This window comes from Triticum urartu, chromosome 1 (assembly GCF_003073215.2).
Source record: "Triticum urartu cultivar G1812 chromosome 1, Tu2.1, whole genome shotgun sequence".
Lineage (NCBI taxonomy): Eukaryota > Viridiplantae > Streptophyta > Magnoliopsida > Poales > Poaceae > Triticum > Triticum urartu.
In genome coordinates, this window is record NC_053022.1 from 526585989 (window position 1) to 526605201 (window position 19213).

The 19213-nt window shown below is 44.3% G+C and overlaps 3 protein-coding genes across 3 annotated transcripts in view; 2 read left to right on the plus strand and 1 right to left on the minus strand.

Annotated features, from left to right (window-relative positions):
• The window catches only part of LOC125533051, a 38152-nt gene extending 36010 nt beyond the window's left edge, over positions 1–2142 (plus strand). Inside the window, exon 5 of the mRNA XM_048696847.1 lies at positions 466–2142. Within this exon, the coding sequence (XP_048552804.1) occupies positions 466–2142 (1677 nt within the window). The remainder of the gene's footprint in view (positions 1–465) is intronic.
• A 6552-nt stretch (positions 2143–8694) lies between these two features.
• LOC125525734 lies at positions 8695–16100 on the plus strand. Its single transcript, XM_048690742.1, has 7 exons — positions 8695–9104; positions 9214–9304; positions 10463–10607; positions 10687–10973; positions 11061–11306; positions 12170–12400; positions 13961–16100. The coding sequence occupies exons 3-7, from the start codon at positions 10526–10528 to the stop codon at positions 15839–15841; spliced, it is 2727 nt and encodes a 908-aa protein (XP_048546699.1). The 5' UTR covers positions 8695–9104; positions 9214–9304; positions 10463–10525; the 3' UTR covers positions 15842–16100.
• A 622-nt stretch (positions 16101–16722) lies between these two features.
• Positions 16723–19166, minus strand: LOC125525741 (50S ribosomal protein L20-like). The gene is made up of 3 exons (XM_048690751.1): positions 19004–19166; positions 17617–17835; positions 16723–17270 (listed from the first exon to the last, which is right to left on the minus strand). Exons 2-3 carry the CDS (start codon positions 17800–17802, stop codon positions 17088–17090), a joined length of 369 nt encoding a protein of 122 aa, XP_048546708.1. The 5' UTR covers positions 17803–17835; positions 19004–19166; the 3' UTR covers positions 16723–17087.
• Positions 19167–19213: the final 47 nt, after the last annotated feature.

Below are 19213 nucleotides of genomic sequence, written 5' to 3' on the forward strand. Positions count from 1 at the left end.
GCGAGGGATGTGCCACTAGTGTCTTTCCAAGTTTTGTGTTAGTGCCATCTCAGTCCCTTTCCTGTCAATCTCTCCTTCCCTGACCTGACTGACCATGTGATGTTTTGGTTTTGCACTGTCCCTTCGAACGGTTCGAATCGATCAACCATGTTTGGTTTGATCAGATATCATATTTTGACATCTTGTCATTTCTCAAGACGTGATGGGGAAAAACCAGCCAAGGTTGATCGATTTGAACGGTTTGAAAAGACAGCAAAACATGAAACATCACATGGTTAGAGAAGGAGAGAGTGACAGAAATTAAAGGGACTGAGATGGCACTAGCACAAAGCTACGAAAACATTAGTGGCATATGTCTGAATACAACATTTTTGTTACGATGAGGGATTTTTGCCTTTGTTCTTCCACAGGTCTCCGTAACCTAAACGAGTGTCTGCTTAGTGGAGTTTGTGTTTGTTCATGCAGGTCTGCTCAAAACCAAATGCATCAGCAGCCGTGCTACCGGCCAAGCGGAAGAACTTCGACGTTGTCCCAGCCACATCCACCCTTTCAGCCGGGCCAAGCAGCAAGAATCAGAAGCGAGACTTGACCTGCACGGCAACCAGCGAGAAGGGCACGAAGGATCACCTCAAAGGGAAGGCTCACATGAAGATGGCGGCCTCGCTTGCCCCTGGGGAAGCGGAGGAAGAGGCAGAGGTGGAAGGCGGCTACACGCCGAGGAAGTTCCATATGCTGACAGACTCCGGGACATTGTGCGAGGTGGTGCAGCTGAACGGCTCCATCCTCTGCGAGGTGTGCGACGTGCAGACCGCTGACATTGTTACCATGATGTGCCACCTACAGGGGACCAAGCACGTATCCAAGCAAGCCAAGCAGAAGCAGTGCGAAGCCGTGGAACCACCGGCAGCCGTCGCTGCTGGTGGCGACGGGCCAGGATCAGAAATGGTGCCCGTGGGGGGCAATGACGTGGGCCGGGTGGACGGCGGCTCCCTGCTGTGCGAGCTCTGCAACGTGAAGGTGCCGTCGGAGTGCGCCATGCAGTCTCACCTGTCCGGCAGGAAGCACACCAACAAGGCAAAGGTGGCTGCAGTTGGTGTCGGTGCATGTGGCAATGGGTCAGCATCAGAAACTGTGCCCATGGAGGCGAATGGCGTGTGCCGACTGGACGGCGGCATCCTGCTGTGCAAGCTCTGCGACGTCAAGGCCCCGTCGGAGTGCGTCATGCAGACTCACCTGTCCGGCAGGAAGCACACCAACAAACAGAAGGCCACCGTTGAAGCCGGTGCAGGACAGGGGGTGAAGAAGGCTGCCGCCGCCACCATGATCGGCAGCCCATCCAAGGAAGCCACCTCCATCGTCGTCAATGGCAGTGATGACTCGGTGAAGAAACCAGCAGCAAGAGAGATGGAGGTAGCTGTGTCATCGGCAGGACAGGGGGTGAAGAAGGCTGCCGCCACCCCCGTGATCGGCAGCCCATCCAAGGAAGCCGCCTCCATCGTCGTCAATGGCAGCGATGACTCAGTGAAGAAACCAGCAGCGGGAGAGATGGAGGTAGCTTTGTCATCGGCAGGACAGGGGGTGAAGAAGGCTGCCACCGCCATGATCGACAGCTCATCCAAGGAAGCGGCCTCCATCGTCGTCAATGGGAGCGATGACTCCATGAAGAAACCAGCAGCGGGAGATATGGAGGTGGTAGTGTCATCGGCAACGCCTCAAGTGGATGTTGCCGCCCCGGTCTGCGCCCGTGTCTCCTCCGTGGCCCCAATGGAAGTAGATGAAGGTGCAGGGGCCGGACATGGTGCTGCCAAAGCTGAAGAACAAAAGAAAGCTGATGCCGAGGAAGAGGGAGCCGTGGAGATCGACGGAGGCCCCGCCGTGACCGGCGAGGAGTATTACATCAAGGTGGAGGGCAAGCTGTTCGTCACGCTGCGTCAGGCGGACGACAGCCTCTCGTGCAGCCTGTGTGGCGTGCACGGCTGCGACAAGCGCGGCATGATCAGTCACCTCTACACCAGGGACCACTGGCGCAGAGCCCGTCTCGCCGAGGAGAAGAAGCGGGCACCGGAGGCAGCGCTAGAGGCGGTGAACAATGGCGGCGACGGCGTCCCGGTCACTGATGGAGCGGCTCAGGTTGACAACTGAGGGCAACCGTGCGTGACTATGCATGGGACGGCGGTGTACTGAACTCTGAACATTCTAGTAATGTACTGTATGTGTGTACGGGCTGTTGAGACTTCAGTACGATTGTTGGGCCCTTGTGGGTTTGTGAGAGAACTTGAAACTATCTGAGAATTTCCTACCATTTCCTTCCAAGTATTTTCTGCCAGTATCTTTTGCTAGTACTATTTACTAACTTGTTGATTGTTGTCAAATCAGACATGAAACTCAAGAATCGTATCTTCTGGCTGCTGAAAGATATCATCAGGAGAAGGGAGAAGTTCAAAGCAGCAGGGTTACAGAGGCAGGCATGTAAAAGGATGTAAATAAATAAACAAAACTGCAGAGCCATGCATGAAATACTGCCAGCAAGAAGGATGGCCTGTTCAGATATGGTGCGGCCTACTCAGCATATCTTCATATGCACTGCATGACTTCTGATGAAGCATGAATAACTTTCTGCCTGAAATGACCAGATCTTTTAAAACTTAAAGCTTTATATTGAGGGTAAACAGGGCACATTATCCAAGAAAAAGGTGCAACAGGTAATTCATGTAACCTCTGTTCAACAGGCTAAAAGATAGAATAACATACTAGTTGATGATATACCCATCACATGAATTCATTGCAAGGTTTCAATTCTTATGCAGTTTTTTGCCCTTCCTCTGAATCCCTTAGCTAGCTTAAAAATCTCCCCCTTGTTCATCTTTGAGCTCTTGACTCACACAATATTTCATCCCTATATTCATAACATCCAAGAAAATGGAGCAAATTATGAATTACTGCAATGAGATAGAAGTTCAGAGTACACGCAAATACTTAAGACATTGTTTATTCCCGAGTAGGAGATGCATATGAATAAAACGTACTTAAAGACAGTTATTTTCGGCCTAGACTTCTCCACGAACCAGTTTAAGCTTCTCTACCTACAGGAGATGTGGCACAGAGAAGCCCTGAGAAACCGTGTTGTCAGTTCTTCTGTCCCGTAGCTTATTTTCTAAAGAAAAATCCATGGACTGTAATTGTGTGATTTTGTATTTATATATTGTGTAATTTCTTGCTTGTTTATCATAGATGTTACGAACATCATAAAAATAAATATTACAACAAAATAAGATGGCATTGGAACTTACAAACATGGCTATTGGAACATACAATCAACGACAGTATAATTTTGTTGAATACTTCACTAAGGTTGTTCACAACCAGATCGGTCTTGCAATCATGATTCATAGCAAACCTAGCCCAACCAGAAACACGAATTTTGTTTAGCCACACCCAGGCTTCCTCACACTCTGCTTTCAGCTCTGCCATGCCCATTTCATGGCCATGTTTAGTGTAGGAATACCTTGCCTTGTCCACGCACTTCTTTAATTCTTCGGATCTAAAACCAGCAGATTAAAAGTTTGCATAGATGTGCCTAAGACATTATATCTGAGGAGAGTCAGGGAACACCTCATTTATTGCCTTAAGAAGACCCTATGTATTCATAAAAGTAATTCCCCATTAGCCAGGTGTAAACATTGCAAATATAAGAAAATGCAAGTGACTGTTTGCTTACCTTTTGCCTGTGGGAGATTATGGTGTATGTTCCAAATTTGTTTCTTCTTAATTGATTTCTCAACTTGAAGATCATTAACTTGAGTCTTCTTGGGAAGTGGCCTTTCTTCAACTTGACTTTGAACTTGAGGCCTCTTCCCTTGTTGCTTGTCACTATGAGGTTTCTTCTTCAATGGGCAAGATCTAACATGATGCCCTTCAATCTTGCACTTGAAGCAAACAATATTGGTCGAATTCTTGACTTGTTCTTGGTCCTTCTTGTTGATCTAGGACTTCTTATTATTTGAGTTGAATCCAAGTTCACCCTTGCCATTGGGATATTTTTGCACACTCAAGATATTGTTGAGTGTGGACTTCCCTTCATGACTCTTTTCCAAGTCTTTCTTCAAAGAAGTGACTTGGGCCTTGAGCTCTTTGATTTCCTCTGCATGGTTAGTATCAGCACAAGAACTAGAGGAACCATAAGCTTCATTGTTAGAGCAACAAGGCAAAGAAATTAATTCATCATAAGATGTACCAATGTTATGAGTAGATGAATTACTAGGACTAGCAAAAGGCAAGATAACATTTATAGTAGAAGTAGTGCTTATGTCCACATGAGGCTCACTAGATGTTACCCTCGCAGTACTAGCCTCATGAACTAACTTTAGCACATTATAGGAGATTATAAGATCACCATGAGAGCTTGAGAGCTTTTCATGACTTTCTTCCAACTCCCCATACTTTCGAGATAGCAACTCAAGTTGAGCCCGTAGCTCAACATTCTCCTTCAATATGGATGCTTCACAAGAAATAGAGTTAGTAGCACAAGCATCATCATGAATATCAAGATAAAAAAGGCACCTTGGCAAGCTCTTTAAATATAAAGCTTTAAGTTGAGCATGAGACCTGTTGATTTCGAGCTCACTCTTAATGACCCTTGAGCCATTTTCGAGGTGCTCAAAGTCCTCAAGAAGTTTAGCATGTGAGACTTAAACCTTGTCATTTTTAGTTTTGAAATCATTAGCCACCTCAAGGGCTCTATCACGGGATTCCTTCACTTAAGATAATTCTAGAGCAAAAATGTCATCAAGAGATTCCTTGGTGGTTTGTTCAAGTTCAAGAGTTTGATATAGATCTGCGATCTCCTTTGTGTAATCAAGCTCATGACCTTCCATTTTCTCAATGGTGTCATCATGCTCCTCGAGATGATAATCCAACTCCTCAATGTATTTCTTGCTCTCAATAGCAATAGACAAAATTTCCATGAAGTTAGAACGAGCAATTTTATTCTTATGAAGAGCTTGGTAAATAATTTCACCCTTAATCTTTAAAGAAGAAACATTATCATACTCTTCATCATTATCATCATGCTTATTACCTTCAACATCATCATCACAAGATAAATTGAGTTTCAAAGTAGGAGATACCTTTGAAACCTTAGCCATAAGGCAAAAGTGGAAGGCAAGGGATTATGATGTAGAATCCCGTGAGGCGCCATTCAAGACCATATCTTGTACCATAGAGCGTTGGGTTCCTCTACATTGTTAGCACAACAACTAGAGGAAATATATGCATTTTTATCATGGCAACAAGACATAGCAAGCATATCATCATGAAATTTAGTCAAGAAATTTCTACATGATATGCAAGGACTATCAACACAAGCATGTGGAACATCTCGGGTGCTCGAAGTGTTAAAGTCCAAAGATGAAGCATTACAATAAGATAGTGATGAAGGATAATCAACAATAATCCCACTAAACTCATTGCAATGACCAACACTACTCACCATCTCATTACCTTGTGGCAATCCACATGTAGGTGAAGTAGAAGAAGTTGAGAACACTACACGACCAGAGGTGGAGGGAGAGCAATCATCCCCACAAATCTTGGACACGCCATATTTATCTTGAAGCTTTGTCCACAAATCATTAGCATCAAGAAATGGAAATGAGCATGAGCATCAAAAAGTGTTGGGGATCAAAAGGCACATTAGAAGCTTGAGCATTGATATAAGAGTTTTTCTCATCCTCTAAAAATAAGTGTTGAGGATCCTTTGGAGGAGAAAACCCCATATCTACAATTCGCTCTAAACAAAATGGAGGTATATGTTTAATATTTTCATGTAGTTATTGTTTAATGGAGGTGTATGTTTGACCTTCTGTTCATCAAGACATTTTGGTGCATTTTTATGTTTTGTTATATAATTTTCAGCTTTGTAGTAGTCAACCAACTTTTTTGTGCATTTGGCAATGTGAAATTAATGATGAGTATGACTCTCTGCTGGTGTCGAGTCCGTGGACACCATGGCGTTGTAGTTTGAGGCATAGGTTGCCTCCGTGGGCACAAGATCGGAAGGTGTGACGACCGACGAGAACCAATTGCACGAGCTCATGTAAGAGAGTATCACCCACCCATGCAAGAGCCCCCTCTGTGTTCCATGGCCTATTTCACAATGATGTGGCCCAAACCAGAATGTATTTTCTTTTATTACTACCTTCTAAATGTGAACAAGCATTCATATGAAACCCAATAGTATTTGATAGTTGTAACCTGAGAGAGATATTGTTGCACGTACAACCACACATTATAATTCATTATATTTAAAATCTTAGATTTCTATAAGAGATTTCATAAATACTTTGCTTTCCGTAATAAAGATTTTAATTTTTCCTTCGTATGGTTCTAATATGATCCCAGTATGGCAGCTAATATACTCCCATGTTATGTTGTTGAGTACTCCCTCTGTAAACAAATATAACAACGTTTAGCTCAGTACATTAGTGGAGTACCTTTTTTGGGGGTTGCGCATGTAAGGGGTTGAGTTCTTTTTATGATCAGGTCGCTATCCAAGTGGCTATGCTTTTATAACATATACATGGGTTTGTGCTTACAGATTATGACCATGAAAGAACATTAGCATATATGTGCTTTTATAGCGTATACCTTGCTTAGTCGACTATGGTGCTTGCCCAAATGCTTGCTCGGCTGTCTCTACTTGCCACCCATGCCAATGGACTAAGTAGTTTTAGTTACAACTCGTTTATTCTCCATTAGCACAAGCATAACTCATATATAAACACTTCAGGTAATCGAGTGTGTGGATCTAAGTGTGATTTTATTGATAGTTTCCATCTGCTTATTGTTTGTATATGCGCAAGATAACAGTTCCTCCTTGCTGGTAAAGGAAATTTATGTAGGAAGAATTTAGGTAGACAACATTCTTATTGTTTATATATGCATCAAGCAATAGTTGGTGCTTGTTGATTACATTAATGGTAACTACAGAAACCTTTCTATCCTTAGCATTATCGGGGTGACCTCTCATATTTGGAGTCATACTTCATTATTATGAATAACGAATATTGTCAACAATCTGAAGAAGAGTTGCTTTCTGCTCGAAGAGTGATGTGTGTTACTAGTCTCTTATTTAGTGTTGCTCTAGGATCGGTAGTACCATATGAAAGGTCAAACATTTCATTCCTCTTTTGTTGTGATGCAGATGCTTGCTTATGTGGTTGCAGATCAACTTGCGATATGTCAAGCAGATCACCGTGTCACAGAATGAGTAATTAGAGAAGAGTGTTTTCACCAAAGGCGAGGTGAGATATTTTTGTTCATCTTGGTTGTATTTAAATTGAGATTTAGCTACAGATAATCATTAATCAACTAATGTAATGTAATTTATTTCTAATGTTGAGTCATTCTTTGTACCTTTACAGTGAACGAAAATAGCTATGATAATCATTAATCAAACATTTCATTCCTCCTTTTGTTCTAATGTTGAGTCATGCTTGTGCTTTACATGAATCATTCTTCATGCATCTTTAAAGTGAAAGAGAATAGCTATGATAATTCATATTATTGTTGCTCCATGTTGTGGCTAAGCTGAATGTATGTCATTCTTTGTACCTTTTCTATTTATATGCTTCTACAGAGTCCTGGGTTCACGTGCATGCTTCACTAAATCATTTCCTTATGAGCTAGAATAAGAATTTTCCAATCGGTAGTTTTATGCTGAGATTGTTTATGTTGTGATGTACTTTGTGTGAATGATTATTCTCTGTTCTTTGCCTCGGATAACTACAAATGAAGAGGTATGAAGGATTGGCCGAGAAACTGAATGAGATTGTTCATGTTGTGAAGTACTTTGTGCGAATGATTATTCTCTGTTCTTTGCCTCAGATAACTACAAATGAGGAGGTATGAAGGAATGACTGAGAAACTGAATTCAACTATACTTGATTTAAGGTATACTTTGGCCGCTTCCTTCTATCCTTTGTGTTCCTCCTCACGTGTGTTATTAGTCTTTTCTCAAGCCTTTGTTCCATTTAGAACTTCAAATGTTGAGAAGTATATTTTGCTGAGTAAATGAACTGACAATAGGTATACATTCGCTGTACTTTTGAGGTATTCACTGTTCACTTCTTTTTTGAGATGCTATATTTCTACAATGTAGTATCTGTTTTTGTATAAACACATCACACACTTCTATGTGCCTTAATGATCTCGTGCTATTTTTCGTAGTAGAGATGCAGCATACCCCGATTTATTTGGCATCTCTGCACCTTTACTCCTGTTGCTTTCTAGGGGATGCTTACTGAAGGCCTCGCACAAGCCAAACCAGGCTATCGTTTAGAGAGAAAAACTATACATGCTAAGAAGACAAGCTCAAGTAGAATAATACCACATGTAAATGACAATGTTTTTTTTTCATAGGTACCCAGCGTTGACTTGGCTGTGGTTAAAAGGATCTATGTACTGGTTGACGTTGGGGATCATCTGCATGTACACCAACGACTCCTGCTTGAGCCTTTTGTAGAATTGGCATGTGTTAAGTAGTTGTACTATGATTTTAACCTGCTAAATGTGGAACATACAGAAGCATTACTATCATTTAGTTGTGTGTGTGTGCCTTGTACTGAATCATTACTATTATACGTGTTCTGCTTATCCCACCTCTTTGAGAAATATTGTTTTCACATATCCCATAGTTAGATTCGTGTCTAAAACTGAGCTCTCTCAGAGCTTAGGCAATTTGGGCAGTCCTATCGGAATCTCCTCGTGATACATGGCGTTAGATCTCAGGCCAGATCAATGTGAGCCGTTTGATATTTACCCGGTCGACCTTAGCCCTCGGATAAAATTTCAATTGCAACAAATTGTAATATCCATACCCCCACCAAGGCATTTGGGTCATTTCACCGAGCGGGATATAAAATGGTGGCGGCTCCCGTGAAGAGAACCTAGCCGCCTCCTCCTCCCTCACTCGTGTGCCCTCTTTTCTCAATCCCCCCTCCCTCGAACCCTAGATCTCTACTGCCGCCGCCGCCAATCAGTCTAGATTTGTATCTGCGACGCCCACCTCGCCTCAGGTGAGCGGGATCCGTCGTGCGAAGGCAAAGGTGAGCGCCCTCTCCTCTCCACTTCCCCCATTTCCTCTCTCTCTCTCTCTCTCTCTCTCTCTCTCTCTCTCCCTGCGTGTGTGTGTTCTGATCCTTATTTTTTCTGCAGCTCGACATATAGGTCAGTGTGTGTATGCTGCAGCTCCAAAGGGACGAATGTCGAGGTAGCCACTGCTCCAGTTGAGGCTAGCACGCCGTAGGTATGAATCGGGTCCCTAGCCCCTTATGAGCCCTACTTTTCATGGAACAAGGCGCAGCTTCTGCTTTTTCTTTTGGTAAAAAGGAATCACTATTGTTACGTCGGTAGCCTCTCTGCAAGTTTGTTCTGCCCTTTTTGACATTTTTTATTCTATCTTGCTATGCGTTGTACTTTCTCCATACGGAAATAGCATTTAGGTCACTAAAATAGTGATTCAAATGCTCTTATATTTCCTTACGAGAGAGTATCATATTATAATTGTGTGCTCAAACCAACTGAGCTTAATTCACATATTTAAATATTTAAGAACGCGGGGATGATGCCCAACATATGAAGCTATGTAGGAGATGATTTTGAGGTAAACAAGCCTTCAGCTTGCTTTCTGTTAACCTTTTTATGCATGGGTTTGGATGTAAGTACCCGCTTTCTGTTATAGAAAATTGAAGAGTCGTCAACAAATGTCAGACTGAATGCACACACCTTATATTTTTAGGTGTTTGGTCAGAGGCGTCATCAATGTACTTGCCTCATCGAAAAGGCATATATGTTGATTTGTTTTTCTTTTCTTTCATATTCAGTTATTTTGAAATAGCCATGGTAGCTTTTTTTTACTACATCTATTTGTTCTTTCAGGTACTCCCTCCATAAACTAATATAAGAGCGTTTAGATCACTAAAATAGTGATCTAAACATTCTTATACTAGATGATGCCCCGCACGTTGTTGCGGGAATATTTTGCAACATATTTTAATATGATTCGTTGTATGAATAATGAATAACTGAAGTAATAATATAAAAAGCTAAAACTGAAAATACATATAATTTATTATGTCTGATTACTATATAATTGTATTTTTTTATTAACTATAAATAGCATAGTAGAATGAAAAATCTCTTGGATGTTTACATGTTGAGATGAGTCTTTTTTTCATGCATGTTTAATGATGAAGTGACATGCTTGCATGTTGGGAGACATATGATAGTGAAGGTGAGTCTTTTCTCATGCATGCTATGGGATGATGTGGCATGCTTGCATGTTGAGAAAAATAATTAGTGGGGGCTAGCTATTTAGATATAGAAGATAGAAGATTAGTTTATAGAGGGAGTAGGCCATTAATCCAAATTTGAAGAGTAAAGGACTCACGTTTCTCTCGCGCAGGACCGACCGAAGGCCTTCTGATCCAGCAAAACCCCCCCAAACCCCATATAACGAGGCCGCGCCATGGAGTTCCACTTCCGCGCCGGCGAGGAGCGCTGTCCGTCGACGGGGGCCGCGGCTACGTCGGCCAACTCCGAGACAGCAGGTGATCTCTCCTCGCTGATGATGGGCGGCTCTTGGCTCTTGATGCCTCTCTCCCGCTGATCTTATTCCCTTTGGTGAAGCCACGCGCGTGAATGACGGTCTCGTCGGCGGCGACGGTGCGGGGTACCATGGGGAGAGCTCACCGCCGCCGGCATCGGATCCGGACGACCTGCGGCGCCGGGCGGCAAAGGAGAGGATAAGGGAGCGGATCCTGCACGAGGAGGCGGAGGCGATGGCGCTCGAGTTCGAGGTCCGGCGTGAGCTCATGGAAGAGCGCACCAGTTTGCTCGCGCAGTTGGCCGGCGGGTCGGAAACTAGGGCAGCGCCGGCGGTGCCATCGCTGAAGACGGCGCCGATCGATCACCAGGTCTGCTGCTCTGCATGCTGTCCTCTTGAGGATTTCACCACGCGGATCTTTTTTATCACTTACTATTGGAATATGCGTGTTGTTCAGTGTGTGCAGGTTGGATCCAAAGTAGACGTGTCTGCGGCCATGGCAGCCAAGCGGAAAACCCCTCATGCCGCTGCTGCATCCGTTGTTTCGGCGGCCACAGGCAGCAAGAAGCAGAAGCCTGCTCTGACTTGCACGGTGTGCAACATCACGGCAACCAGTGAGGTTGCCCTGCAAGAGCACCTCAGAGGGAAGAGCCACGTGAGGAAGGCCGGTAAACCTGCGCAGCCTCACCCAGAGGAGGATGTGGTAATAAAATACATCATATATATACACATTTCAGTTTTATCTAGTCGCGTATCCGGACTGGAATTAAGAATAATGTAAAATATATGTTTCATTGCGATATCCATATATCTGATTGGTCGAACTAACATGCTCTTTAGGTGAAAAAAATAGATAGAATAACGGTCAAGTGTGCTATACATATGATGTTAAAAGCATCATAGTATTTCCAAATCAAACCCACTTGAATTGGGTTTCCATTTGCACTAGCCTTACATTTTCGTAACTATATATGAATTCATGTTTGTTTTCCTATGAATGAAAGATATGCATGCTTGTGCGTGTCCTAGAAAAAAGAATACATGAACACGTATTTTGTCTGGGCTTGAGTCCATAGTCCAGACCACTGCAATTCTTTTTTGTTGACACCTTGATACCCTAGTAGTAATGTTGTTGAATTCACTAGTATTTTTGGATTACCTACATTTTACAGCCCAGCTAGCTAGAGTGGCTTGGTTAGGTGTAACTTGAAATACCAGTAAATCACACATTTTGAGGAATATAAATAGGTCTCTTGACGATTTCACCATGAATACATACAACAATTCTATATCTACAGAGAGACATAAGATTATTTCTTATATGTGTCAAAGAATTGACCGGTTTTGTGTTATTTCTTATATGTGTCAAAGAATTGACCGGTTTTGTGTTTGATGCAGTTAGGTTTAACTTGTAACACCATTAAATCACACATTTTGAGGAACATAAACAGCTCTCAACTGCTTCTGATTTCACTATGAATACATACGACAATTCTATATCTACAGAGAGACATAAGATATTTCTTATATGTGTCACAGAATTGACCGGTTTTGTGTTTGATGCAGTTCAGCTTGAAGGTAAATGGGTCGCCAGCCTTACCGGCCAAGGGGAAAAACCCTGGTGTAGTTGTCACTTCGATGGCTCTCGCTGAAAAAAGTTGCAACAACTTGGGTTTGAACTGCATGGTCTGCGGCATCACAGCAAGCAGTCAAAAGAACATGCAAGATCACCTCAAAGGGAAAATTCATATGAGGAAGACTGCCATGCTCGCGCAGCCATATCCTAAGGAGAATGGGGTAAGGAATATGGTTTGGACTTTGCCAACACTACCCAAATTCAACAAAACAACATATGTGTTTTACAGTAGCATGGTTAACTATAATATTCATAATTTCATAGGAAGCTGCTTGAATCGGTTTGCTTTCCAACTCATTTATTGATCACAATACTGCCTCCTTACAAATATGTAACACCCCCTCAAATTTTGAGTCTAACTTCGACTATAAATTTGACTAATAAAATCTGAGTTGTATGCCACAAAAAAATATATCACTGATTATGTATCTGAAAGAAGTTACAAATGCTATAGTTTTTGTGGCATATAGCTGACATTTTATTAGTCAAACTTATTGTTTAAGTTGGGCTCAAAGTTGGAGAGGGTCTTATATGCTTGAAAGTAGGTATTATTCTGATGCTATTAGTGTATAGTGCTCTTTCTTTTTTATACAAAAGGGCCCAAACTGCAAATCCAGTAATAATACAAGGCCAAAGTGTACCACGATTTCTGGAACATATATAAAGAGGTTTCAAAGGCTATTTAAGCATGATTGCGGAGAAACCAATTTTAAATGTTCTTACAAATGTCTTTGGTGCTAATTTCTAGTCTAGTAAAGTGTTTGCATTCTTCCATTATCTTTGAACATTAAGAGGCGTGAGAAGCACGGGAGCTTGCGAGAAGGGATTTTCTAAACCTAGGGACATATGAACCCTATAGCCTTATACGGCTAAAAAATATTGTAGAAGTTTGATAAAATACCAAATGAATCATGCTCATAGAGGATGGGTACAAGTATATGCATCGAAAATTAAAAACTTAAATATGACCTGTAACTTACATTGTTCCTTGTTTATCTAGGGCCTAGATTCATTTGAAAATTAGGGATAGATTCTAGGCCTCATACAGTCATTTAAGTTTTAAGTTTGCACACGCATACTTGTATCCATCCCTAATTGCGTGATTTATGTCATATTTTTCTGAAACTTATGCGCATATTTTTAGGGTGTATAAGGTTCAGATGTACTCCCTTCATTCCATAATTCTTGTCTTGGTTTAAGTTCAAAAACATAGATTCATCGTCAATGCCACTTCAAAAACTTGGTATTTCAGGAAATTCCACTATCAATGTTGCAGCGAGGGATGTGCCACCAGTGTCTTTCCAAGTTTGGTGCTAGTGTCATCTCAGTCCCTTTCCTGTCAATCTCTCCTTCCCTGGCCATATGATGTTCTGGTTTTGCACCGTCCCTTCAAACGGTTCAAATCGATCAACCTTGTTTGGTTTCATTCGACACTATATTTTGACATCTTGTCATTTCTCAAGACGTGGTCAGGAAAAACCAGGCAAGGTTGATCGATTTGAACGGCTTGAAAAGACAGCAAAAATGAAACATCACATGGTCAGAGAAGGAGAGAGTGATAGAAAAGGGACTGAGATGGCACTAGCACAAAGCTATGAAAACATTAGTGGCATATGTCTGAATACACCATTTTTGTTTTGAAGTGGGATTTTTGTTCTTCCTCGGGTCTGAATACACCTAAATGAGTGTCTGCTTAGTGGAGTTTGTGTTTTTTCATGCAGGTCTGCTCAAAACCAAATGCATCAGCAGCCATGCTACCGGCCAAGCGGAAGAACTCCGACGTTGTCCCAGCCGCATCCACCCTTTCAGCAGGGCCAAGCAGAAAGAATCAGAAGCAGGATCACCTCAAAGGGAAGGCTCACATGAAGATGGCGGCCTCGCTTGCGCCTGGGGAAGCGTGGGAAGAGGCAGAGGTGGAAGGCGGCTACACGCCGTGGAAGTTCGAGATGGTGACCGGCTCCGGGACATTGTGCGAGGTGGTGCAGCTGAACGGCTCCATCCTCTGCGAGGTGTGTGACCAGCAGGCCCCCGACCGCGTCACCATGATGTGCCACCTCCAGGGGAGCAAGCACATCTCCAAGCAGGCCAAGCAGAAGCAATGCGAAGCCGTCGCTGCTGATGGCGATGGGCCAGGATCAGAAATGGTGCCCATGGAGGCCAATGGCGTGGGCCGGGTGGACGGTGGCTCCCTGCTGTGCGAGCTCTGCAACGTGAAGGTGGCGTCAGAGTGCGACATGGAGTCTCACCTGTCCGGAAGGAAGCACACCAACAAGGCGAAGGTGGCTGCAGTTGGTGTAGGTGCATGTGGCAACGGGTCTGGGTCAGAAACTGTGCCCATGGAGGCCAACGGCGTGCGCCGGCTGGACGGCGGCATCCTGCTGTGCGAGCTCCGCGACGTCAAGGCCCCATCGGAGTGCGTCATGCGGACTCACCTGTCCGGCCAGAAGCACACCAACAAACTGAAGGCCGCCACTGACGCCAGTGCAGGACAGGAGGTGAAGAAGGCTGCCGCCGCCGCCGCCACGATCGGCAGCCCATCCAAGGAAGCCGCCTCCATCGTCGTCAATGGCAGTGATGACTCGGTGAAGAAACCAGCAGCGGGAGAGATGGAGGTAGCTGTGTCATCGGCAGGACAGGGGGTGAAGAAGGCTGCCGCTGCCGCCCCCACGATTGGCAGCCCTTCCAAGGAAACCGCCTCCATCATCGTTAATGGCAGCGATGACTCATTGAAGAAACCAGCAGCGGGAGAGATGGAGGTAGCTGTGTCATCGGCAGGACAGGGGGTGAAGAAGGCCGCCGCCGCCGCCGCCACGATCGGCAGCCCATCCAAGGAAACCGCCTCCATCGTCGTCATTGGCAGCGATGACTCATTGAAGAAACCAGCAGTGGGAGAGATAGACGTGGCTGTGTCATCGGCAGGACAGGGGGTGAAGAAGGCCGCCGCAGCAGGCGGCACGATCGGCAGCTCATCCAAGGAAGCCGCCTCCATCGTTGTTAACGGCAGCGATGACTCCGTGAAGAAACCAGCAGCGGGAGAGATGGAGGTGGCTGTGTCATCAGCAGGACAGGGGGTGAAGAAGGCCGCCGCCGCCGCCATGATTGGCAGCTCATCCAAGGAAGCCGCCTCCATCGTTGTTAACGGCAGCGATGACTCCGTGAAGAAACCAGCAGCGGGAGAGATGGAGGTGGTAGTGTCATCGGCAGCGCCTCAATTGGATGTCGCCGCCCAGGTCTGCGCCCGTGTCTCCTCCGTGGCGCCCATGGAAGTAGACGAAGGTGCTGCCAAAGCTGAACAAGAGAAAGCTGATGCGGATGAAGAGGGAGCCGTGGAGATCGACGGAGGCTCCGCCGTGACCGGCGAGAAGTATTACATCAAGGCGGAGGGCAAGCTGTTCGTCACGCTGCGCCAGGCGGACGACAGCCTCTCGTGCGGCCTGTGTGCCGTGCACGGCTGTGACAAGCGCGGCATGATCAATCACATCTACACAAGGGACCACTGGCGCAGAGCCCGTATCGCCGAGGAGAAGAAGCGGGCGGTGAACAACGACGGCACTGGCGCCGGCATCCCGGTCACCGACGGAGTGGCTCAGGTCGACAACTGACGGCAGCCGTGTGTGAATTTGGGACGGCGATGTGTGCTGAAGTTTGTTGTGATGTACTACCTTTATGTGTGTATGAACCTGTTGAGACTGTATGTGTGTATGGACCTGTTGAGACTCCAGTACAATTGTTGAACCCTCGTGTGGGTTAAGTCTCAAGTGTGAGTGAACTTGGAACTATCTGAGCATTTTCTGCCAGTACAACTTGTTTTAGACTTCAGTACAATTTCTTTCCAACTATTTTCTGCCTGCATCTTTTGGTAGTACTCCCTCCGTAAAGAAATATAAGAGTGTTTAGATCACTACATTAGTGATCTAAACACTCTTATATTTCTTTACAGAGGGAGTACTATTTACTACTCCCTCCGTCCCATAATATAAGAACATTTTTGACACTAGTGCCCTCCGTCCCATAATATAAGAACATTTTTGACACTACACTAGTGTCAAAAACGTTCTTATATTATGGGACGGAGGGAGTAACTTGTTTTCAAATCAGCCATACCAGCAAACGATGCCTGGAGAAGATCGCTCCCAGCCACACCATTATCATGATAACAGCAGTTTGATCAATAATCTGGCTGCTGATACAGCGCCCATCAGGAGAAGGGAGAACTTCAAAACAGCAGGGTTACAAAGGCAGGCATGCAAAAGGATGTACTCCCTCCATTCCTAAATATAAGTCTTTGTAGAGAATTCGCTATGGACGACATGCAGATGTATGTGGATGCATTTTAGAGTGTAGATTCAGTCATTTTGCTCCGTATGTAGTCCACAGTGGAATCTCTACAAAGACTTATATTTAGGAACGGGGGAGAGTAAATGAATAAACAGAACTGCAGAGCCATGCATGAAATACTGCCAGCGAAAAGGGCCAGGGAATGTGCAACACAAATCAACACGCAGTGGGTATTAAGGATGGCCTGTTCTCGATAACAAGATGGTGCAGCCTATTCAGCATGTCTTCATAAGGACTACTACATGACTTCAGATGAAAGCTAGAAAAACTTTCTGCCCAAAATAACCACATCTTTTTTTTTACATGGTTTATTAAAACCTTTCTGCTTTACTGGATTTATTGACGGTAAACAGAGCACATTATCTGAAGAAAGAAGTGCAAAAGTACAGTACATGTACCCTCTGTTCAGCAGGCCAACAGACCGAATGACATGGACTAAAACGTGATGTGATACATACCCCCATCACATGAGTTCATCACAGTAGACTGAATTGTCGAGGAATGAATTGTTTATAGAATGCTTGCTAGTCCTTCCTTCTTGGCAGCCGGCCTGTTCCCAGGGAATGCAGTGCGGGATACATCAACGAGGGCCTTGAAGCTGTATGGCTCATGCATCGACAGCTCCGAAAGTACCTTCCTGTTGAGTTGGACATTCTCCTTCATCAGTCCATGCATGAAGTTGCCATAGTTCACCTGGGCAGTAAGTTCAGACAATACATCAAACACATGTGCGTGTGCGTTCAGTAGCAAAACTAGAAACCCGATAACTTATACTTTGTTACAGGGACGAAGCTAGAAAAAAATTGATGGGGTCAGGTTTATGACAGTGGGGTCATCTTCTATAAATGAGTAATGGTTAGTACTAAATTAGTGAAGGATTTACTAATTTCATTGGGGTCAATTGACCCCATTGCTTACAAGGTAGCTCCGTCCCTGCTTTGTTATCGTATTCTGCCTGGTTTCTTCGGAAAAAAATAACATGAGAATGCAACAAACTCATTTCCCTGTCAAACCTCGTATGTTAATAGATACTACATACCCCATGGAGTCGTGTACCAGCATTGATGCGCTCGATCCAGAGAGACCGCATGTCCCTTTTCTTGTTGCGCCGATCCCTGTAAGAATATTGCAATGCTTTTTCTACACGCTCCCTGGCGATTCTTATGCAGTTTTTAGCCCTTCCTCGGAATCCCTTGGCTAACTTAAAAATCTTCCCCTTGTTCATCTTTGAGGTCTTGGCTCACACAGTATTTCCTCCCTATATTCACAACATAAAAGTAAGAAGTTGGAGCAAATTATGAATTACTGTAATGAGATAGAAGTTCAGAATAAAACATAGAGAAGTTGGAGCCAATACTTCAGACATTTATTCCCCGAGAAGGGAATGCATATGAATAAAACATACTTAAGAACAGTTATTTTCAACCTAGACTTCTTCAGGAACCAGTTTAAGCTTCTCTACCCACAAGAGCTGTGGCATAGAGAAGTCTATAGACTGTAAGTATCAGTTATTCTGCCCCTTAGTTTATTTTATGTTCTGATGAAGAGGCCATGGACTGTAATTATGTGAATCTTAACTTATATTGTGTAATTTCTTGCTGTGTTTATCATAGATATTATTAACATCATAAAACAAATATTACAACAAAAATAAGATGTAATTGGTACTTGACAACAAGTTAGATAAAAAGAGGTTGTGAAGGCATTACAAGGTTTCCCCCCAAGAAAAGCAGTCACGATAAAAACTAATCATCAAGGTACGACACTAGCAGCAATAGCATCATGAACTGTGCCGACAGTCCGTTTTGAATGACTTCACCTATTTTCAATCGCTTACACTCAAAATTTCTCTTTGTGCGCTCACTGAACTTGTTTATCAAATTAACATACCCAAGTAAGTTCAAACATCAGGTGGGACAGTTATTTACATGTACTTCTTCGATACGCACATCAAGAGAAACTATACAGGTCATAGGATCCATCATTACTTTCCCCCATTTCCCATTCTCATCTATGATATGTGACAAAATGAATGTTAAAACTGGATATGTGCTCATTTGTTTAGTGACTACCAGAGATGAAAAAAATTGCGCTCAAAAAGGACCGGGTACTGCATACTACTGAATTAGCCGTCCGATTAAAAAATAACGTGAAAATTATAGCAAATGCAAGCAGCAGTAGATGTTGCAAATGTGTGATCTGCTTGCTAATTCAACCGCCACCAACAAAGAATCATTTCCAACCAATCCCGCACTATCAGGTGGCAGGCAAGGGGCGTCAAGGGATTCCGACGATCGCGAGCTACGGCAAACAAGCACGCGGATTCAGTAGCAGGAGCCGGGCCGGCCGTGCCGCGCGCGGTGGAATCATACACACCTCGCACGCGCGAGCGGGATATGTACATGTGTGTGCAAGCGCGTACGTACCGAGAAGCAGGGAAGAAGAGCCGGTGCAGAGTCGGGAGCAGCTCGGAGTAGAGGGAGGCGACGGAGACCGGCGTCGGCGGCGGGCGGCGGGCGGCGGAGTGAGAGCTCGGGCGCGTGAGAGGAGAAACCTAGCGGTGCGTTTTCTGTGGATCGAGCGAGCACGGGTGTGGGCCGAATCATATTCTTGGGTGCCAATCCGGCCCACAAGAC

What these genes read in the sequence shown, in the direction of transcription:
- LOC125525734 (XM_048690742.1), top strand. Translation starts at nt 10,526, where the DNA reads ATGGAGTTCCACTTCCGCGCCGGCGAGGAGCGCTGTCCGTCGACGGGG. An exon ending in CGGCGCCGATCGATCACCAG is followed by an intron (nt 10,974 to 11,060) that starts GTCTGCTGCTCT and finishes CGTGTTGTTCAG; the next exon opens with TGTGTGCAGGTTGGATCCAA. An exon ending in CATATCCTAAGGAGAATGGG is followed by an intron (nt 12,401 to 13,960) that starts GTAAGGAATATG and finishes TTTTTCATGCAG; the next exon opens with GTCTGCTCAAAACCAAATGC.
- LOC125525741 (XM_048690751.1), bottom strand. Translation starts at nt 17,802, where the DNA reads ATGAACAAGGGGAAGATTTTTAAGTTAGCCAAGGGATTCCGAGGAAGG. An exon ending in CTGGTACACGACTCCATGGG is followed by an intron (nt 17,271 to 17,616) that starts GTATGTAGTATC and finishes CTTACTGCCCAG; the next exon opens with GTGAACTATGGCAACTTCAT.